This window comes from Salmo salar, chromosome ssa17 (genome assembly GCF_905237065.1).
Source record: "Salmo salar chromosome ssa17, Ssal_v3.1, whole genome shotgun sequence".
NCBI lineage: Eukaryota > Metazoa > Chordata > Actinopteri > Salmoniformes > Salmonidae > Salmo > Salmo salar.
The window spans coordinates 19,014,433-19,037,299 of record NC_059458.1 but is presented as its reverse complement, the minus strand read 5'-3'; the positions used below and the strand labels follow the sequence as shown (position 1 = coordinate 19,037,299).

The 22,867-nt window shown below is 42.1% G+C and overlaps 2 protein-coding genes across 4 annotated transcripts; both read left to right on the top strand.

Annotated features, from left to right (window-relative positions):
- The first annotated feature begins 7,831 nt into the window (after positions 1–7,831).
- Positions 7,832–13,141, top strand: LOC123728060 (uncharacterized). 2 transcript variants are annotated; one of them, XM_045698595.1, is made up of 3 exons: positions 7,832–7,931; positions 8,884–9,094; positions 11,275–13,141. In XM_045698595.1, exons 2-3 carry the CDS (start codon positions 8,909–8,911, stop codon positions 13,093–13,095), a joined length of 2,007 nt encoding a protein of 668 aa, XP_045554551.1. In that variant the 5' UTR covers positions 7,832–7,931; positions 8,884–8,908; the 3' UTR covers positions 13,096–13,141. The 2 variants fall into 2 exon arrangements, with proteins under 2 accessions (XP_045554551.1, XP_045554552.1); XM_045698596.1 differs by lacking the exon at positions 7,832–7,931 and adding an exon at positions 8,701–8,786.
- Positions 13,142–17,753: 4,612 nt separating this feature from the next.
- On the top strand, positions 17,754–22,414 carry LOC106575380 (D-2-hydroxyglutarate dehydrogenase, mitochondrial). Of its 2 annotated transcripts, none has more exons than XM_014151880.2 (10): positions 17,754–18,176; positions 18,686–19,052; positions 19,389–19,446; positions 19,565–19,704; positions 19,965–20,155; positions 20,258–20,426; positions 20,625–20,768; positions 20,883–21,025; positions 21,169–21,334; positions 21,419–22,414. In XM_014151880.2, exons 2-10 carry the CDS (start codon positions 18,707–18,709, stop codon positions 21,679–21,681), a joined length of 1,620 nt encoding a protein of 539 aa, XP_014007355.1. In that variant the 5' UTR covers positions 17,754–18,176; positions 18,686–18,706; the 3' UTR covers positions 21,682–22,414. The 2 variants fall into 2 exon arrangements, with proteins under 2 accessions (XP_014007355.1, XP_014007353.1); XM_014151878.2 differs by having other exon boundaries at positions 19,965–20,158.
- The last annotated feature ends 453 nt before the right edge of the window (positions 22,415–22,867 follow it).

Here is a 22,867-nt window from a genome sequence, read left to right as displayed (position 1 = left end):
TCAGTTAAGAACAAATTCTTATATGCAATGACGGCCTTCCAAAAGGCAAAAGCCTTCCTGTGGGGATGGGGGCTGGGATTAAAAATATAAATACATTAAATTAAAATACAGGACAACACACACATCACGACAAGAGAGACAACACAACACTACGTCATGAGAGACCTAAGACGACAACATAGCATGGCAGCAACACATTACAACACAACATGTTAGCAACACAACATGACAACAACATGGAGGCAACACAACATGTCAGCAGCACAAAACAGGGCACAAACATTGTTGGGCACAGACAACAGCAAACAAGACAAGAAGGTAGAGACAACAATACATCACTCGAAGCAGCCAGAGAGGGAATATGACATAGAGGAATATGATATAGAGGAATGTTATAAGAGGGGAATATGATAGAGGGGAAAATGAAATAGAGGGAAATGATAAAGGGAATATGATTGTCGTGTCTTTGGCTATGCCAGATTAAGTGATATTTCATGCTATTCTATAAAATCCTTTCTCTGTAATTAATATCACCTGATTAAGCTAATCATGTAAATGTAATTAACTAGAAAGTCGGGGCACCACGGAAGAACGTTTATAGAGCCGTTATCTTCCGAATAAACTCTTAAAATACTTAGTAATCTTTTACATCGATAGCCGTCATCTTAATCATCTTATTTTCAGTCTCATAATGAAAGTTGTAAATTCTTGGTTATCTTCACGAACCCTGGCTAACAAGTTGAATCAGCAATACAAAATTGGGTTTAATTATTTATTTACTAAATACCTAAACCAATCACACAGAATTACAAATACACAGAATACAAATGATGTCATACAGAAAACATCCCTGGTGGACGGAACCTGTATGAAAGCTGGTTACACAAAGAAAGGGGGTTGGGCTTGAGTCAAAGAGCGGGAAGACTTAGGAACAAAGAAACAGCAGCTATGCTATCGTTAATACATTATCTTATGCATTCTAAATGACTGCCCATTTGGAAAAGGAAAATGCAATAAATATTTACTCTGAGCTGCGCTTCGGTAGATTGGTCGTAGATGCTAGCCGGGTTGGCCAACAGATCTTCCTGTCCTCGGAAGAATGTCTCTGGTGGTAAATTGGATACGTGGTGGTATTTTCGTCTGTTTGTTAGACTGGATCCGTCGTCCGTCCTTTCCTAGCCCACGTCTTCAGCGGCCGCTGCTAACTCAACGGCTAGGAAGTATCACTTCTGTAGTGATTAAGCTCAAAGTTCATACCATTCGCCACCAAAGCTCACACCGAGGTTGGCTTAGTTCTGTACTTGACGTGTGTCCTTCTAACGTAGAGGCTGCAGACCTCAAGTACTGGAACATGTGGTTATCTTTTCATCAAAGGCTTATATAGTGGAGAGGGGGAAGGATGTGTTTCATCGTTTATAACCCCTGTCTCTTCACAGGGGTGGGCCACTGATCAAGCAGGGCACTTTCCTTATGAAAACCCAATTCTCTCATTTGGAAGCTAAAATTACATTTAATCTCCTAACAAACAATTTCAATATCAAACATTTCAATTGCATAACAATTCCATGTGACTCTGATAACTAGAGTGTGTATACTTTCCCAGGTACAGTTTATGTCGTCCTGTCATCAGTCATAATGTCTCAGATGACAACCGAACTGACATCCATACTCATTACGTTCCAAAGCATATTTCCAACTGGTTTTATTACCAAAATATGGTTCCTTTCCCCATTTGTTTGATGTTCCCAGACTCTCTATATTTAACAGGACAGCAGTCCTTCAGGACAGCAGTCCTTCAGTAGGTTCAGAAAGAGAGGGGAAGGGAGAAAGGTATTTATGGGGGGGGGTCATAAACCTTACCCACAGGCCAACGTCATGACATGATATATAAAGAATATGATAGAGGGTAACATGACAGAGAGGAATATGATAGAGGGGAATTTGAAAGAGAGGAATATGATAGAGGGGAAAGTTATATAGAGGAATATGATAGAGGGGAATATTATAGAGGGGAACATAATAGAGTGTAATATGTGTCACTCCTGCTCTCGATCTTCCCCCCTGTATCTCGAGGGCGCCAGGCTCCCCAGCATTGCTCGCTCCTGCCATCATCATTACACACACCTGCCTTCCCCCGTCACGCGCATCAGCAATTATTGGACTCACCTGGACTAAATCACCTCTGTCATTACCTTCCCCATATCTGTCAGGTTCCCCGCTCTGATCCCTGCTTCTGAACTGATTGTCATATGTCATTGTTTACCCGTGTGCTGACAATGTTACTGTCTTGTTCTATGTCTGTTCCCGATTAAATGTTTGACTCCCCGTACCTGCTTCTCATCTCCGGGATTGGGTCTTAACATATGATAGAGGGGATTTGATAGAGAAGAATATGATAAAGGGGAATATGATAGAAAAGGAATATGATAGAAAAGGAATATGATAGAGAGGAATATGATAGAGGTGAATGTGATAGAGAGGAATATGATAGAGAGGAATATGGTAGTGATGAATATGATAGAGGGGAATATGATAGAGGGAAGTCGATAGAGTTGAATATTATGGAGGAGAATATGATATATAAGGAATATGATAGACGGAATAGGATAGAGTGTAATATGATAGAGAGGAATATGATAGAGGGTAATATGATAGAGGGGAGTTTGATAGAGGGGAATATGATAGAGGGAATATGATAGAGATGAATATGATAGAGTTGAATATGATAGAGGGGAATTTGATATATAAGGAATATGATACAGGGAATATGATAGAGTTGAATATGATAGAGTTGAATATGATAGAGAGGAATATGATAGAGTTGAATATAATAGAGTTGAATTTGATAGAGTTGAATATGATAGAGTTGAATATAATAGAGAGGAATATGATAGAAAAGGAATATAATAGAGGGAATTTGATATATAAGGAATATGATACAGGGAGTTTGATAGAGTTGAATATGATAGAGGGGAATATGATATATAAGGAATATGATAGAGCGCAATATGATAGAGGGAATATGATAGAGATGAATATGATAGAGAGGAAATTGATAGAGGGGAATTTGATACAGGGATTATGATAGAGTTGAATATGATACAGGGAATATGATAGAGTTGAATATGATAGAGGGGAATATTATAGAGGGGAATATGATAGAGTTGAATATAATAGAGAGGAATATGATAGAGGGGAATATGATAGAGGGGAATATAATAGAGTGTAATATGTGTCACGCCTGCCCCCTGTCTCTACAGGGTGCCAGGCTCCCCAGCATAGGCTCACTTCTGCCGTCATCATTACACACACCTGCCTTCCCACCGTCACGCGCTTCAGCGATTATTGGACCCCACCTGGACTAAATCACCTCTGTCATTACCTTCCCCATATCTGTCGTGTTCCAAACTCTGTTCCCTGCTTATGCATTCATTGTCATATGTCCTTGTTTACCCGTGTGTTGACACGGTTCCTGTCTTGTTCGGTCTGTTCCCGATTAAATGTTTAAATCCCCATACCTGCTTCTCATCTCCGGCGTCGGGCCTTAACATATGATAGAGAGGAATATGATAGAGGGAATTTGATAGAGGGGAACATGATAGAGGGGAATTTGATAGAGGGGAATATGATAGAAAGGAAAATGATAGAAAGGAAAATGATAGAGGGGAATATGATAGAGGGGAATATGATAGAGGGGAATATGATAGAAAGGAAAATGATAGAGGGGAATTTGATATAGAGGAATATGATAGAAAGGAAAATGATAGAGGGGAACATGACAGAGGGGTAAACTTTATAGATTAATACAATAGAGAGGAAATTGATAGAGGGGAATATGAGAGAGAGGAATAATATAGAGGAATATGATAGAGTGGAATATGATAGAAGGGAATATGTTAGAAGGGAATATGGTAGAGGGGAATATTATATAGGGAATATGATATATAGTGAATATGATATAGGGTAATATGATAGATTGGAATATGATAGAGAGGAATATGATAGAGGGAATTTGATAGAGGGGAACATGATAGAGGGGAATTTGATAGAGGGGAATATGATAGAAAGGAAAATGATAGAGGAGAACATGACAGAGGGGTAAACTTTATAGATTAATACAATAGAGAGGAAATTGATAGAGGGGAATATGAGAGAGAGGAATAATATAGAGGAATATGATAGAGTGGAATATGATAGAAGGGAATATGTTAGAAGGGAATATGGTAGAGGGGAATATTATAGAGGGAATATGATATATAGGGAATATGATATAGGGTAATATGATAGATTGGAATATGATAGAAGGGAATATGATAGAGGGGAATATGATAGAGGGGGATATGATTGAGGGAATATGATCAGTGGCGATTTTAGCTTGTAAATCTTGGTGAGACAAATAAAATAAAATGTTGGATGCATGCCAACAAAGCCACCACACAACACTAAACAATACATGAATTGCACTATAAGGGTGAAAAACAGTGCCCACAAACTGTTCGAGCCTACATAAAGCTGTCCCAACACCTTACCACTGCTATACCTGGCTATCAGCTGAGCCTTGTCTGGCAGCGAAATAGTTCATTCATTCGGTGGGGCACATGGGCTACTAACAGCTTACTTTCTTAGCTACGGTATATATATCTCCCTGCCATATTACTTAATTTATGTAGCAGCATACAAGACATTTTTGGACTCACATTGTTGTGCTGTGCTCACTTGAACAGGAAGGTGGCGCGGCGGTCCATCTTCGGCAAATTTTGTCACCAAACTTTGTCATCAAAGTCTGGCATTTTCTGGATTCATGGTGCATTCAAGAAAACTGGGAACTCAACAACAAAAAAAGCATGAATCATGATGACATCAGTGATCTTCAGGACGTAGCTCTAGAATGAGGCCTGACTTCCGAATTTACAATTCCGAGCTGGATGAAAGTTCAAAATGTATTTTCCTAGTCGTAGATCATTTTTCCCGAGTTCCCAGTTGTCTTGAACTTACTAAAGTCAGATTTTGCAGTTCCGAGTTAACAGTTGTTTTGAGCACTGCACAAATCATGCTTCACTGACAGCATGGCCAATGTTGATTGAAAAGAGACCCTTAATCTTAGACTTGGGACTACACAACCACTCCAGTGAATAGCAGGCTAATGACTGCTTTGCAATTCTTGCAGTTAGCGACTGATTCCTTCCAAACCACTCATTGTTGAATTTGCGATTTCCAACTTAATGTGTCCAATGGCCGCTGAGCAACGATACGTTTTATCCTCGATTAACAAATCAAAATGTATTTTATATTTGAGATTCTTCAAAGTTTCCACCCATTGCCTTGATGTCAGCTTTGTACACTTTTGGCATTCTCTCAAACAGCTTCACCTGGAATGCTTTTCCAACAGTCTTGAAGGAGTTCCCACATATGCTGAGCACTTGTTGGCTGCTTTTCCTTCACTCTGCGGTCCAACTCATCCCAAACCATCTCAATTGGGTTGAGGTCGGGTGATTGTGGACCAGGTCATCTGATGCAGCACTCCATCACTCTCCTTCTTGGTCAAATAGCCCTTACACAGCCTAGAGGTGTGTTGGGTCATTGTCCTGTTGAAAACAAATTATAGTTCCACTAAACACAAACTAAATGGGATGGCGGATCGCTGCAGAATGCTGTGGTAGCCATGCTGGTTAAGTGTGGTTGAATTCTAAATAAATCACAGACAGTGTCAGCAGCAATGCACCCCCACACCATCACACCTCCTCCTCCATGATTCAGGCTGGGAACTACATATGCGGAGATCATCCGTTCACCTACTCTGCGTCTCACAAAGACACGGCGGTTGGAACCAAAATCTCAAATTTGGACTGATCAGACCAAAGGACAGATTTCCACTGGTCTAAAGTCTATTTCTTGTGTTTCTTGGCCCAAGCAAGTCTCTTCTTATTGGTGTCCTTTAGTAGTGTTTTTTTTGCAGAAATTCGACCATGAAGGACTGTTTCATGCAGTCTCCTCTGAACAGTGTATGTTGAGATGTGTCTGTTACTTGTGTGACGACCCTCCCACTCTGTTTCCTTATTAGGATGCCGGTGGGCCGAGTTGGGAGGGTCGTCAGCTACATGGGAAACACCTGGGCCCGGGTGTGTCCCATGATAAATACACCTCTTCCACAGTCATTGGAGAGACTCTCTCCATGCAGACACCTTTATTTGATTTCTGTTGTGGTAGTCTTGTGGCTTTTTGGTTGTTTGCTTTGGCACCCTTCAACACCCTGGTAACTCTGGGTTTTCCTTTCCTGTGGCGGTCCTCATGAGAGCCAGTTCCATCATAGCGCTTGCTGTTCTTGACATTTTCCTGATAGACTGATCTTCATGTCTTAAAGTAATGATGGACTGTCATTTCTCTTTGCTTTATTGAACTGAACTTGCCATAAAATGGCATTTTCCCCCCAAATAGGGCAATCTTCTGCATACCACCCCTACCTTGTCACAACACAATTGATTGGCTCATACGCATTAAGGAAAGAAATTCCTCAAATTAACTTTTAACAAGGCACACCTGTTCATTAAAATGCATTCCAGATGACTACCTCATGAAGCTGGTTAAGAGAACGTCAAGAGTGTGCAAAGCTGTTATCAAGGCAAAGGGTGGCTACTTTGAAGAATCTCTAATATAAAACATATTTTAATTTGTTTAACCCTTTTTTTCTTACCACATTATTCCATATGTGTTATTTCATAGTTTTGATGTCTTCACTATGATTCTACAATGTAGAGAAAAAAGAGAAAATAAACCTTGAATGAGTAGGTGTGTCCAAACTTTTGACTGATACTGTATATATATTTTACATTGTTTGCAAACTGATATGTGACATGTATTAATGTCAAAATAACATGCAAAACAGGACAGCCAGTTTTTTGCTAAAAATGTGGGGCTAAGCCCCAGGAATATGATAGAGGGGAATGAATGGAGGAATGTGTGATGCTTTTGAGTCTGATTGGTTAGATCAACTGGAAAGACATGGATAAGAAACATTTCAAACACGTTTTTAAACAAATGGCCCTGTTGGCAGGTCTAAAACTTCTGTTCAATTGTCAGCTGATATTGATTTCCTTAATTAATAATTTATTGAACTACAATACAAGAATTCAGGGACACCTACTCTTCAACCAAATGTTTTAGGCCTAGATAATTACACATACAGCACATCTTATTTCTCTACCAGCATGCCTACCGTAAAGATCCCTCAACTGCAACAGCTCTAGTTGATTTAACCCATCAATGGCTCAGGTCACTTGACCAAGATAAACTTGTGGGTGAGCTGCTTCTTGATTTTAGTGCTGCATTTGACCTTGTTGATCATATGGCTAATAGCTGAGGCCATTGAAGAGAGATATTTTCTTGAACCCTCATTTCTTTGTTGGAACTATGTTACTGAGGTGTCATAGTCTATGGAAGACTTGTTTTACTGTAGTAAGGTAGCCTAAATATTATATTAATGATGAAGAGGATGATGAGAAACATTTACATTAGTGGTAGACTGAGATCAAACAAATAACCTAAGTAAACCTGGATGCTAGTTGTGATATCTAAAACATATTGACTTTGAAATAGGCAAAACACCTGTATTACGAATGGTCAACCATTTGAAATGAGGTAGAGTATTTTATTTGAATAAAAATTGTGGTTACATGGATTCAATGTAAATATTAGGTATGACTGTGCTGCATAGGTCAAAAAGGTGAAATGTTCCAGCATTTGATTACACATGACAGCTTCTGTTGGTAGTCATGGTAATGAGGCCTTCATTGTGACATCACAAGATTCTGATTCTAGGAGGTTAGCTGTTGTACAGACAAACAGAACAGTGCAAAGAGACTGATTCAACTAACCACTGACAGATTATTAATGTCCTATTTCATTAGAGAGAGACCACGCTGCTTACTTGAGAGGTAGGTTGTAATATAACTTACTGTATAACTATGTTTCTGTACAATAACTACATTTCAAATTACTTACAGGCCTAACATGCAATCTGTTGGAGAGAGACAGTTTGCTTGAATACCTCTTTTTGTGTGATAAAATTGTTCATCCTGACACCTGAGATGGCATGTTAGTTGTTGTAGTGAGCCTGCCTAATGGCAATTGCATTATATTGATGAAAGATAACCCTCTCTCTGTGTTAATCACCAACACAAGTTGTAATCAATTATCTCAATAAATATGTACCAAAAGTGTAGGTAGTGTAAAAAACAAGTAGGTCTACCTAATTTGTAGCTGCTACATTTTTTATAAAAATCTGCTTTTCTTGATTGAATGGTTATCCCTTTCAAATGGTTGAATTGATAGACCTCTTTAATTGAGGTACACTCAGAGGCACTCAAAGAGAAGACTGGAATGTTTAAAATAGATGAAACTGTACAAGTTAGGTCCTGCATGGATAGAGTCATTTTCTACCCCCCAAAAAACGTTTTTAATGATATGATATAAGTGATTAGTGTGGTTTGTGAGAACCAGGCCCAATATGGAGTGGCGATACATGAGGGGTTGAATAAGGCTCAATAGTAAGGTACAGAGAGAGCCTGAAGTGTGCTTTTTAAAGTCTGTGTTGTGCTTTGTCATCTCCAATGGCAACAGCTTGCATCACAATGATGATGTCATAAAGGATATTGAGCACATAATGATAGGAACAGCCAAAATCGATTCATTTGAACTTGGTCACTTTTCCAGTAGCCAACTTTTTACTAGTAAATCAGATAGGCCTATTGCGTAATCATCTCTGGATCAGGATTGTCACTTGCTTCATTGTAAGTAAACGGGAAGAAAATGTGTGCATATTGTAAAGAGATGCATTATTCTTTGGTGAGCAACACTACACTTACTACAATGTTATGTATTTTCCAGAGTTATTGTTAGCTAGGAGGAAGACATGGAGGGTTCAACGCTGACACAGAGGAGGGCTGAGTGTCAGTTGAAGGAAAGGGCGATCCAGACAGACTACGTGATGGAGCTGGGAGTCAGGTTGGCTCTGGTGTGGCAGACCCAGAGGGAGCAGGAGAAGGAAATGAAGAGGATTTGGTTTGAGACAAGGAAAATGCCAAGCCTGATTGAGGAGGTAACAAGACCAACTTTGACAAAGTGGACTAGAGTTCTCTTGAACATTATTGATTAAAGTAAATACGTCAATATAAGGGCAAAATGTGCGATATGCCATGGAATGTAAGCTAACAATATTTTTTCTGATATCTTTTCTTGTGTTGTATCGTGTCTGTCTCTCTGTTTGAGTATTGTTATGTACATAGTCCTCAGTTCTTATGGTTGTCTTGTCTTTAAAAAAAAATTAAAAACTAGACCAAGCGATCTCTCATAGACCTTCATATCAGGATTATATGGTTGTCCCACCTAGTTACCTTAAGTTGAATGGACTAACTGTAAGTCGTTCTGGATAAAAGCATCTGCTAAATGTCTAAAATGTCAAATGTTATGCTGGGTGTGGTGCATGTATTTTTACACTTAGTTGACCCATTGGCTAGAAGACCCAGGGTTGGTACAGACTGGTGCAGAGCATCTGAGAGGACACTAGATATATACAGTGCCTTCGGAAAGTATTCCGACACCTTGACTTTTTCCACCTTTTGTTACGTAATAGCCTGATTTGAAAATTGATGAAAAAAATGCAAATTCTCAGCAATCTACAAACAATACCCCATATTGACAAAGCGAAAATCGGTTTGTAGAAATGTTGAAATATCTGTTTTACATAATTACATTACATTACATTTAAGTCATTTAGCAGACGCTCTTATCCAGAGCATAAGTATTCAGACTCTTTGCCATGAGACTGGAAATTGAGCTCATGTTCATCCTGTTTCCACTGATCATCCTTGAGATGTTTCTGCAATGTGATTGGAATCCACCTGTTGTAAATTCAACTGATTGAACATGATTTGGAAAGGCACACACCTGTCTATATAAGGTCCCACAGCAGACAGTGCATGTCAGAGCAAAAACCAAGCCATGAGGTCGAAGGAATTGTCTGTAGAGCTCCGAGATAGGATTGTGTCGATGCACAGATCTGGGGAAGGGTACCAAAAACTCTCTGCAACATTGAAGGTCCCCAACAACACAGTGGCCTCCATCATTCTTAAATGGAAGAAGTTTGGAACCACCAAGAGTCTTCCTAGAGCTGGCCAAGCTGAGCAATCGGGGGAGAAGGGCCTTGGTCAGGGAGGTGACCACAGCCCGATGGTGACTCTGACAAAGCTCTAGAGTTCCTCTGTGGAGACGGGAGAACCTTCCAGAAGGACAACCATCTCTGCAGCACTCCACCAATCAGGCCTTTAAGGTAGAGTGGCAAGATGGAAGCCACTCCTCTGTTAAAGGCACATGACAGCCCGCTTGTAGTTTCCCAAAAGGCACCTAAAGACTCTCAGACCATGAGAAACAAGATTCTCTAGTCTGATGTAACCAATATTGAACTCTTTGGCCTGAATGCCAAGCTTTACGTCTGGAGGAAATCTGCCACCATCCCTACGGCGAGGCATGGTGGTGCCAGCATCATGCTGTGGAGATGTTTTTCAGCGGCAGGGAATGGGAGACTAGTCAGGATCGAGGCAAAGATGAACAGAGCAAAGTACAGAGAGATCCTTGATGAAGTCCTGAGCATTCTGGAGCAGGTCCTCAGACTGGGGCGAAGGGTCACCTTCCAATAGAACAATGACCCTAAGTACAAAGCCAAGACAATGCCGGAGTGGCTTCAGGACAAGTCTCTGAATGTCCTTGAGTGGCCCAGCCAGAGTCTGGAATTGAACCGGATCGAACATTTCTGGAGAGACCTGAATATAGCTGTGCAGCAACGCTCCCCATCCAACCTAACTTAGCTTGAGAGGATCTTTAGAGAAGAAAGGGAGAATTCCCGAAGCACAAGTTTGTAGTGATACCCAAAAATATTCTATGCTGTAATCGCTGCCAAAGGTGCTTCAACAAAGTACTGAGTGAAGGGTCTGAATACTTATGTAAATGTGATATTTCAAAAGAAATGTGTGATGAATTTGGAACAATTCTGTTTTTGCTTTGTCATTATGGGGTATTGTGTGTACATTGATGAGGGGAAAAAATGATTGAATCAATTTTAGAATAAGGCTGTAAGGTAACAAAATGTGGGGAAAGTGAAGGGGTCTGAAAACTTTCCGAAGGCACTGTATATGTGATGTATAAGTAAATAGCATTGACTCATAAAGTATCTATGTACTGAATGTGATCACTTTCAACATGTCTGTTTTTTTTCTCCCGTAGAATGTGAGAGATGTGACAAACCGTCCACTCACTGAGTTCATGGCTCCCTGTATTGACTCCCTCCCACCACTGGCTTTCACCAATCGGAGGCCTATACCAACCATGTTACATCCCCCCTCTCAATTGGCCATACGCGCTCAGGAGGCACAGCGGTTCATTGTATTTTCATACTTTGTCCCTGCTGAGTGCCCAGTTGCCACAGAGGCCACTGCAGATGTACGTACTGGTAAAAGAGAGGACTTATCGACAGATACACATCTTTCCTCAATGCTGCATCGATACCTGCCACACTTCTTTAACGATGACTCCATGCCACCACAGCAGACATTAGAGGGAACCACTGAGGTCTCAGTTGCTCCAGTGGCAAAATCTAATATCAAGGAAGAGGACAGATTCTATCCTTTCTCCCTCCCACCACTGGCTCAGCGGTTCATTGGCAAATCATTCAATGTCCCGGAAACCTCCCAGCCTGCTGTTTTAGCCACAGAGTACCGAGTTGCCAAAGAGGCTACTGCAGGCACGGCCACTGTCAAGAGAGAGAACCGATGGGCAGCTAGAAGTCTTCTTTCAGTGCTGACTCCATGCCTGCCATCAGTCTTTGACGGTGACTTCATGCCACCAGAGCAGACAGTAGAGGATGCCTATGAGGTCTCAGGTGCTACAGAGAACACTTCAGGTACAGCTACTGTTGATGGAGTGGGCAGATCAGCAGCTAAACGCCCTGTCCCAATGCTGCCTCCAAGTCTGTCACGTGTCTTTGACATTGACTACAAACTGCCGGGGTCGGCAGTAGAGGGAACCAACAAGTGTCCAGTTGCCAGTGGAACAACCAATGATGTGTCCACTCACCTAAAGGAGGACATGGCAGCTGATCAAAGCCCTCCTGACCCTGGAGCACTGCCTCCAAGCTCGCCATGTATCCGTGACTCTGACCACAAACTGACCAAGGAGAAAAAAGAGGACGCCAATGAGTCCTCCCTTGCCACAGAGATCACTGTAGGCACATCCATTGTCCAGGGAGAGGACCTGTTGGGTGATAAAAGCCCTGCTCCAAGGCTGCCTCCAAGCTTGTCACACATTTTGGACAATGACCATAAGCAGCCAGAGGAGACGATAGTTGCGAGGGAAGCAGCTGTTTCCGTGTCCACTGTCTTCCAAGAGGAGTTTTTGGATAGAGAGAATCCATCAGCAGCTACACGTCTTCCCTCAGTGCTGCCTTCAAGTCTGCCACTTGTCTTTGACAATGACTACAAACTGCCAGAGGAGGCAGTAGAGGGCACCAGCAAGTGTCCAGTTGCCAGTGAAGCAGCCGCTTCCGTGTCCACTGTCCTCCAAGAGGAGTTTTTGGCTGGTAAAAGTCCTCCTGCACCCGCAGCACTGCCTCTAAGGCTGCCCTGTACCCACAGCATTGACCACAAACAGCTATGGGAGACAGTTGAGGACAACACAGAGCGCTTAGTTGACACAGAGGAAAGTGCAGTTTCATCCACTGTCAAGAGAGAGGAACTGATAGGTGATAAAAACCCTGTCCTAGCACTTCATCCAAGCCTGGCATGCATCCATGACAAAGACCACAATGATCCAAATCAGAAAGGGAGGGGCACTACTAAGGAGGTGTATCTCTGCCCTCACGCTCACCAGCTGGACCCAGATGCTAACTTAACTCTGTCAACCCACAATGATGAACCCAGGACCTGGACCCTGGAAGAGACAAAGGTAGGTGTCCTATTTTACACTACTACCCTACAGGGTTGGGGGTCAGTTCCATTTCAATTCAAAGCATTGAAGAGAATTGGAATTTTAGAGTTCTTCTTGAATTGACTGGAATTGACCCAAACTTGCTGCTCTTTGCTCATAGTATGAAACATCACCCCTCACTAGGGTTAACATTTATGGGTTTTGTAATATATAATGGGGATACAAAAAACAAATGACCTTAATTACTGTCCTCCAAATTGTGTGGCCCATGAGGCCATCATTGTATGTTGATCACTCAAATGTGTATTGAATGTGCCACATTGGAACAATATTACATCTAGAATCAATGTCTTCCTGTCAGGATTATAGGATTGGCATTGACATTGAGAGTGAAGAGAGGAGCGTCCAGGAGGAGGTGAGACCGAGGGAGGGGTTGAAGTGTGATGCGGACTGTGCCCATTCCAAGAGCTCCAATGGGATGGTTTCATCAGAGAGAGCAGAGACCATCCTGGGAAGAGTGGGCTTTCTGGTCAGGAACCACATGCAGAAAATCCCATTTTTGAAGATGGAGGAAAAAGAGGAATGTAAGAAACTGAATAAGAAGTTGAAAGATGACGAGAAAGAGAGAAAGGAGATGAAAAACAAGGAGGAGGAGCAAAAAAAGAGGGAGAAGAAAGAGATGAAAGAGAGAGAGAAAGAGCAGAAGAAAGTCATGAAGGCTGAGAAAAAGAGGGAGAAGTTAGAACAGAAAAAGAGAGAGAAGGAAAGAAAAGAGGAGGACAAGGCAGAGAAAAAGAGGTTAGAGGGGCTGATGAAGATACATAATGACATGATGAAAGACAGGATTAAGAAAGAGAAGAAGTGTTCTGATGAGCTGAAAAAGAGAGAGAAAGCTCAAGCTGAGTTCCTGGAGATGGAGAGAAAGATTCAAGAAAAGGAGGAGAAGAAGAGAGAAAAGTTGAGGAAAGAGGAGAGGAAGAGACTGGAGAAGAAGAAAAAGAGTGAGCCAGTTGGAGGTGGAACTGAGAGGGTGATAGAAGAGCAGGGGAGGGATGAAAGCTTGAAGATGGATGAGTAGACTGGTTAATAGAGAGAGAGAGCAGGGAGGAATACTGTATATTTGCATGCATTGAAAAAAGGAATAAAAAAAAAACGAAATAAAAAAAGTTGACTCTCTGTTTGATTTTTGTCAATGCATAGTGTATAACACAGTATAAACACACAATGTTTACTTTTCACAAATCTGGGGAGTATTGCACTGTTAAAATGTTGAATTCCAAATCTACCCGATGGAGCGGAGCTGTGCTGAGATGAGGAGGACGGAAAGGGAGGGGGAGTGGATGGAGGGTAGAGTGGAATATGTTAGAGGGGAATATGATAGAGAGGAATATGACAGAGAGGAATATGATTGAAGGGAATATGATAGAGAGGAATATGATAGAGGGGAATGTGATAGAGAGGAATAGGATGGAGAGGAATATGATAGAGAATGAATGGAGGAATTTCTGATGCTCTTGAGCAAGAAAGGTTGTCTGATTGGCTAGATCAACATGGATTAGAACATTTTCAAACATGTTTTTAACAATAGGCACTGTTGGCAGGCTCAAAAGTCAGCTGATAATGATTTCCAAAATTAATAATTTATTCAACTAGAATGCAAGAATTCAGGGACACAGCCAATAGCTTCTACCTTATAGCCATAAGACTCCTGAACAGCTAATCAATGGGCTACCCAGACCCCTTTTTTACTCTGCTGCTACTCTCTGTTTATTATCTATGCATAGTCACTTTAACTCTACCTACATGTACATATTACCTGTGGTGGCTAATTTCTGCATTACCAAATGAGGAGAGTTGCAAACTTCACACACCAGTCAGAGTTATACTTAAACTATATCTTTAATAATAAGAGCTTTGCAATAGCACTGACTTTCAATGATGCACCATTTCTAATGAACCATTGAAAGTGACAACACAAAAGTACAAAGATCTTTTATAGCCAAGATACACCCCTCTCAACCTACATGATGAACAACAGATCTTAGGAACAGTTCACAAAGAAAGACTTTTACTTGAGAGAGAGGAGTATCCCATAGCCAGATAGCATTCACTATAAATTATCGTTCAGTTTGGTCCCCAAGACGTGGTTCTAATCCCGTTCCTGGTACTTCATAGCACAAAAACACCATCTCATTCAATGGCATAAATCAATTGTCAACTCTAGATACTCCCATCTCAACTAAAACCCCTCTTGACCCCACTCCTGGACAAGCTCACTGAGGGGAGTGAGCCTTTAGGTCATACACTATCCCAGGATAAGTGCAACATCAGAGAGGACATACAATGGTTCCAGACACTGCCATACACCTCCCGCCAATGCAAAAGGAGGGAGTGACTTGCGCCCAGACATTGTGGAGACAAGTAATTGGTTTCTCATTAATCACGCCATCCCTTCACATGGTTTAACAGATACATTCACATATGAAGACAATGTTCCATCCTGTCCTCTTCCCTTTCTGATATTCTGCATAGCACCAGGGATATGTGAAAGACAAGCCTGACCTCTCCCCTCTCTGGGCCCCAAGTGACTGAGCCCCAGCTGAGGGAAGAAATGCAACTGCCAACACTAGAGTCTATTAGAAATACATTCTAATAGACACGTATATCACATAAACATATTATGCAATACAAGCATTATAACATAATCTTGCAATTTTCCACGACATACCTCAATTACCTCGACTAACCTGTGCCCCCGCACTTTAATTCTGTACCGGTACTCCCTGTATCTAACCTCGCTATTGTTATTTTACTGCTGCTGTTTAAGTATTTGTTACTTTCATTTAAACATTTTTACTTAACACTTTGTTTTCTTAAAACTTCTTAAAGCATTGTTGGTTAAGGGCTTGTAAGTACTCATTTCACTGTAAGTTGTATTCGGCGCATGTGACAAATAACATTTGATTTGATTTTACCTACTCTTCAACCAAATGTTTTAGTCCTAGATAATTACACATCCAGCACATCTTATTTCTCTACCAGCATGTGTACCGTAAAGATCCCTCAACTGCAAGGCATACTGTATAACACAGTATAAACACTAAGCACTCCTACATTTTCAAAGTATTGGATAGATGTACAGGGAGATACAGGTGTAATATGGCCAACATAGCCTATCAGAGGGAGTGGTAGAGCCATTACCGGTGCTTATACATTTGGGATAGGTAGAGAAAATTCTAAAACAAATCTCATAAGCTCTCATCCATAGTCAAATGAACTACTGTCGTCTGGGGTAATGTAGATAGCTACACGCCTGAAAATACCCATCTCCACTAATAGGGCAATAATTAAGAAATGTAAAACACCTGGAGCTGTGATGAACCTTCCTGGAAGAGGACGCAAGTGTATTTTGCCCCCACGCACAGTGAGAAGGATGGTTCAAGTGGCAACAAAAATCTCCAAGGATCACAGTTGGAGAATTGCAGAAGTTGGTTACATCTTGGGGTCATCAACTCTCCAAAACTACAATTAGACGCCACCTCCATGCCAAGAAGTTATTTGGAAGGGTTGCCAGAAGAAAGCCTCTGCTGTCACCAAGCCACAAACGTAAGCAGCTGGAGTTTGCAAATTGTCATTGGAATTATGATTGGAACCAGGTTCTATGATATGATGAGACTAAAATTGAGATTTTTGGCAACAAACACCAGAGGTGGGTTTGGAGTAAAAAGTGCCATGGCCATGCAGAAAATAACCTAATCCACAGTCTTTTACTTCCAAAGGCCATGGGAACCTTGTTAGGTTACATGGCATCATGGACTCCATCAAGTACCAGAAGATTTTAGGTCTAAACTTGTGCCAGGAGGCTAAAACTGGGTCGTCGTTGAATCTTCTTGCTGGACAATAATCCAAAGCATACCTCCAAATCCACACGAAAATGGTTCACTGACCATAGAATCAAGCTTTTGCAATGGCCATTCCAGTACCCTGACATAAACCCCATTGAAAAAACTGTGTGGTGAGCTGAAGAGGAGAGTCCACAAGCAACGACCAAGGACTCTGAAGGATCTGGAGAGGGTTTGTATAGAGGAATGGTCTCAAATCCGTTCCCTTCCTATGTGTTCTCCCACCTCATCAAACATTATATGAGATGACTCAGAGCTGTTATCTTGGCAAAGGGAGGGTGCTCAAAGTACTAAATGCAGGGGTGACAATTATTGTGAATAAAATAATTATTTTTTTGATGACGATAATTTAAAAAAAAATTTTTTTTTAACTCAGTTAAAGGTTAGATTCATATGATATTTTGAATGCAAGATCAAGCTGATAACCAACAATGGCATTTTTTTCACAGCCTTTTTTGTTCATATTTACATAAGGTGCCAATAATTCAGGAGGACACTTTATGAGTTCCTATTTCTACAGTTGATCATACTTTCTTTATTATTATGTATTAGTCTAGGAAATCCCAGACCTAGGGCAACGGAAAATTGTTACCATTGTGGGAGGTATGCAAACCAACCTTGTCTTCCTAGGGAGACTAATTTATTATCAAATTCAAAAAATGAACTGCTGATCAAATAAAAGCTTGCCTTTGTTAGGATTTGTTTTGTTATACCCAGATATCATTCATAGAACAGTGGCCATTGAAATGTTATTCTAACGTTTTAGGAGCGTTTTTATCAGACATAAGCTTTTATTGTGCTTTTATTTTATTCAAAACCGGAAATACCCTTTTTGTGTTGCACCTCCTTAAAACTGTGTTTTCAGCAAAACAGTCCTGACCTCCCCACTTGTTCTTACGTACTAGGTTCCTAGCTAGCCGTCCTGGATCTAAACAATTGATTGACCACAACAATCTTGACGTTGTAGTTTAATCTGCCCTTGAACTTTGTGACAGATAGGTATATTTGCGACATTATACGACATTAATAGAGACACTTGCGTCCAACAACGTTCCCAGATTGATTGGTAGCAAACGTTATACAAAGTAACGTTAGCTAGCTATAGCCACATCTTGTATTTTTCAGTGGTTGACGTGTAACGTTAGTAGCTAACTAGTTAGCTAATAATAGCAAATGTCATAACAAGTCTGATCTAAAGTTGCAGTGCTGTTGCGTTCAAGGAAAACGTCATCCATTTAATGAGAATGGTGCACATTCTAAGAAGCTAAGAAAAGCACAAACACGACTGAACTACAGTGACAGGTACAGTATGTTCAATACAAGTTTTTTATTTAACCTTTAATTAACTAGGCAAGTCAGTTAAGAACAAATTCTTATTTACATTGACGGCCTACACCGGCCAAACCCGGACGACGCTGGGCCAATTGTGCGCCGCCCTATGGTACTCCCAATCACGGCCGGTTGTGATACAGCCTGGATTTGAACCAGGGTGTCTGTAGTGACGCCTCAAGCACTGAGATGCAGTGCCATAGACCGCTGCACCACTTGGGTAAAACAAGGGGAAGCATGGCATTGTTGCATGGCACGAGCTTACTGTAGTGTGTGTGTGTGTGTGTGTGTGTGTGTGTGTGTGTGTGTGTGTGTGTGTGTGTTTAAACCATTAGATTGTGGTTAGATTTACAAAATTAGATTGTGATTGGTTTTAGTTCTGCAGGAATAATTTGTCAAACTTAAATTAAAGTCAGTGCATGTAAAACATCCACATAATACACTTTGCAATATAACTAAGCATCCCTCCCCATCCACTCTAGGCATCCGCTCTCTCCCCAGCCATGGCTGGTCTCCTCCACAGAAGGTTGCGTCTGAGAACTGCTCTCAGGTGGATGAGTCCCCTCAGCACTGCCTCACCTCCAGCCGTAGTCAGAACTTTACCCCCAGGTTTTAGCAGCAGCCTGCTCCAGACACCCAGGCCCGGGTCTTGTGGTGTCCGCTGTCGGGAGCTCCATGCTGGGGAAGAGAGACCCGCCCCGTCCCCCGCAGCTGCCCCAGAGAGGAGGCCTTTCTCCAGGGTAACTCCAGAGGACCTGGCCTTCTTCAGCAAGATAATACCAGGCAGGACCATCACTGACCCAGATATACTGGAGGCCAGTAATGTGGACTGGCTCAAGTCAGTGAGAGGTGAGAAATAAAGAGAGGGGGAGGGAGAGAGCGAGAGAAACAAATAGTACAAACAAATATGAAAATGTATGCACTCACTACTGTAAGTCACTGTGGGTAAGAGTGTCTGCTAAATAACTACAATGTAGAAAGATAAGTCCGAGGAGGGAGATTGTGGAGGAAAGAGCGGTCAGAGGAGGGAGATTGTGGAGGAAAGAGCGGTCAGAGGAGGGAGATTGTGGAGGAAAGCGCTTGCTATCTTTCTCTCCTCTGTAGGGTTGTTAGGAACTGTTGATGTACTTGTTATGGTTGTATTGTGTTGATGGATGTGTAGATCTCATCCCTCTGTCTGTGCAGGTTTCAGTGAGGTTCTGCTGAGGCCCCAGAGTACAGAGGAAGTTTCTCATATCCTTGGGTATTATTCTCCAGTCTTCTACTTTATGAAGCCAGGTTTCCTCTACTGTTGTAGTGTTACATGACTGGTGGGAGGCAGTGTACCTGTGTTCTAATGTTGTGTTGTGTTTCTCCTGTAGGTACTGTAACAGTCGTAACCTGGCAGTGAGTCCTCAGGGTGGTAACACAGGGCTGGTGGGAGGCAGTGTTCCTGTCTATGATGAGATCATCCTCTCTACCGCTCTCATGAACAATGTCATCAACTTCGACTCTGTCTCCGGTCAGTATCGTCTGTAATTCTAGGGTTACTGTCAGTATTCATTGGTCAGTTACACGTCAAATTTCCTGTTCCGATTCTCAAAGTTTTGCCTTAGTGTTTTACAGTCCAATCCAGTTGAGCCAGACTCACCTCTCTTTCTCTCTTTCTTTCTTTCTTTCTTTCTTTCTTTCTTTCTTTCTTTCTTTCTTTCTTTCTTTCTTTCTTTCTTTCTTTCTTTCTTTCTTTCTTTCTTTCTTTCTTTCTTTCTTCCCCCCTGCTAGGTATTCTGTCATGCCAAGCAGGTTGTGTGTTGGAGAGCCTGTCTCTTTACCTAGAGGACAGGGACTACATCATGCCCCTGGACCTGGGGGCAAAGGGAAGCTGCCATATAGGAGGCAACGTAGCCACTAACGCTGGAGGACTGAGGCTGCTACGCTACGGATCCCTACGAGGGACAGTATTAGGACTAGAGGTGGTCAGTAGGGGAGGGGGGGTTGACAGGGGGCTATGCATTTTGAAATTCAACTAACTATAAAGGACAGCACCAATACTCTGTGTGTGTATTTGTGTGTAGGTGCTAGCAGACGGAAGGGTCCTGGACTGCCTAGCCACCCTGAGGAAGGACAACACAGGATATGACCTCAAACAGCTGTTCATCGGGTCAGAGGGCACGTTGGGGGTCATCACCGCGGTAACCATCCTGTGTCCACGGAAAGCTAAAGCCGTCAACGTGGCCTTCCTGGGTAGGTGTGACCTGACCTCATGACCCCTCCTGACCTTGTAACTGGTGATCATCTAATGTCACATATACATCCTCCTTTTGACTTATTTATGTTTTTACACACTCTCACGCTGTCTAATATATGATGCATGTGATGTGTTTCTTCTGTGAGATGATCGTCATGACAATTTAATGTGATGATATGATCGTGTGTGTCCAGGCTGTGAGAGTTTTGAGCAGCTGCTGCAGACCTTCCAGCTGTGTAGAGGCATGCTGGGAGAGATCCTCTCAGCCTTTGAGTTCCTGGACAGAGAGTGTATGAGACTACTGAACACACACCTCAAACTAGCTAACCCCATCACAGGTACACACACACAGATTTTCTAATGCTTTTGAACGTTCTAGTAATTGTTCGTTTGAGTAATTCTAACTCTGATTGGTTCAAAGCCTCTTATCTATTTCCTGCTTTGTTCCACAGACTGTCCGTTCTACATCGTCATAGAAACGTCCGGCTCTAACCCCACCCACGATGAGGAGAAGTTGCACAAGTTTCTGGAGGAGGCCATGACATCATCCCAGGTTATCGACGGGACCGTAGCAACCGAGGAGGCCAAAATCAAGGTGACTTTCATTTATGAATATGTTGATATCAAAAAAGAGAATCATTAAAAAGAATGATCAAACATTGGAGGATGCAAGACATGTTGCCTCAATGTGTTTTCCTGTGTGTGTTTTCCTGTGTGTGTTCCTGTGTGTGTGTTTAGGCTCTCTGGTCACTGCGCGAGCGAGTAACAGAGGCTTTAACTCATGATGGTTTCACATATAAATACGACATCTCACTTCCTGTGGAACGGATCTACCAGCTGGTCACAGATATGAGAGAACACCTGGGAAACAGGGCCAAGAGTGTGGTGGGATACGGACACGTTGGTAAGACTGTGTGTGTGTGCGCGTGTGCCTGACGCGTGTGTGTGTGTATGCGTGCCTGACGCTGTGTGTGTCCTCTCCCACCAGGTGATGGTAACCTCCACCTGAACATCACCTCTCCTACCAAAGACCCCGACCTCCTGGCCTCCATCGAACCCTTTGTCTATGAGTGGACGGCCCGTTTCCAGGGCAGCATCAGCGCAGAGCACGGCCTGGGCCTGAAGAAGAGGAACTATATTTACTACAGTAAAGCCAACCTGGCTGTTGCTCTGATGGGGAACATTAAGACCATGTTAGACCCCAAAGGCATTCTCAACCCTTATAAGACCCTGCCGGACAACCTGCAATGACCATATTGCTCCTTACCTGATTAACTTAAACACCTGACCTGACCTTGACTCAACTCTCATAAGACTACCAGTTGACCTTTCACCCTGCACGACCATAACTGATGAACTCAACTAACCCTGACCCAAACCCCCCTCCAGACCACCTCCACTGCTGACTCCAGGGCCCAGATTCACAAAACCTTCTTAAGAAGATATGTCTCACTTTTTTTTTGTTGCATAAAGCTAGGCTAGGATTCAATCTGATCGCGCTTTGTCGACAGTGCACGTTTTAAAGGCAATGTTTACGAGTTCACAGAGACCACATTCACAGTATACCCTGCATATGTCTGCTCAATCGGAAATTACCTTTAAGTGGCGCATTGTCCAAATCCGCGATCGGATTGAATCCCGGCCCTAGTGAACTACCTGATACTCAACTCCAACCTGCACTGATGAGGCCACAGTAGACCTGTCTGATTAGGGGGCTAACCGTGGCCATAGTTCTCTCATTGTATAAGTGTCTCATCAACTTCTAATGTAAGTATAATCTGTGTAAATTCATTGTAAATAGAGCTGATAACTTTTTTTTTTTACATAATCAGTTTATTATTTACCACCACAATTGAAGACAGCAGATGGTGTTTGGTAACAGTGCAGATATTGTTTTATTACATGTAAAAAAAGATATGTTTTTAAAATGTACAGCAACAAAATAAGCTCATTTTGTGAATGAATACAGAATCTCTAAAAACTAGATGTACGGCTGATTCTTTTCATGTAAATAATTGTGCATGCTCGTTTCCCCAAAGGGACCCATAGATGCCCAATTCCAAATTGACCCTTAACCCCTACACTATAAGCAATATTGTGGTAGCTCCACCTTGCCCTCTGATGTTAAAAGCTCAGTGGAGTTTTCCTTTTTCGATCTTGTTCTGAGGGCAGAATTAATGTGATTGTTTGGATGTAGGCAGAGTTTGCAGCAACAGGTGAATGTCAAATAAAGGCTTGTTAGGTGGTAACATTTTATTTTATTCAACTAGGCAAGTCAGCTAAGAACAAATTCTTATTTACAATGACGGCCTACACCAGCCAAACCCGGACGACGCTGGGCCAATTGTGCGCCACCCTATGGGACTCCCAATCACGGCCGGTTGTGATACAGCCTGGATTCCAACCAGAGTGTCTGTAGTGACACCTCTGGCACTGA

Coding starts and splice junctions, on each gene's coding strand:
- LOC123728060 (XM_045698595.1), top strand. CDS start 8,909: ATGGAGGGTTCAACGCTGACACAGAGGAGGGCTGAGTGTCAGTTGAAG. Junction 9,095..11,274: donor TGCCAAGCCTGATTGAGGAG/GTAACAAGACCA, acceptor TTTCTCCCGTAG/AATGTGAGAGATGTGACAAA.
- LOC106575380 (XM_014151878.2), top strand. CDS start 18,707: ATGGCTGGTCTCCTCCACAGAAGGTTGCGTCTGAGAACTGCTCTCAGG. Junction 19,053..19,388: donor CTGGCTCAAGTCAGTGAGAG/GTGAGAAATAAA, acceptor CTGTCTGTGCAG/GTTTCAGTGAGGTTCTGCTG. Junction 21,026..21,168: donor CCGAGGAGGCCAAAATCAAG/GTGACTTTCATT, acceptor GTGTGTGTTTAG/GCTCTCTGGTCACTGCGCGA.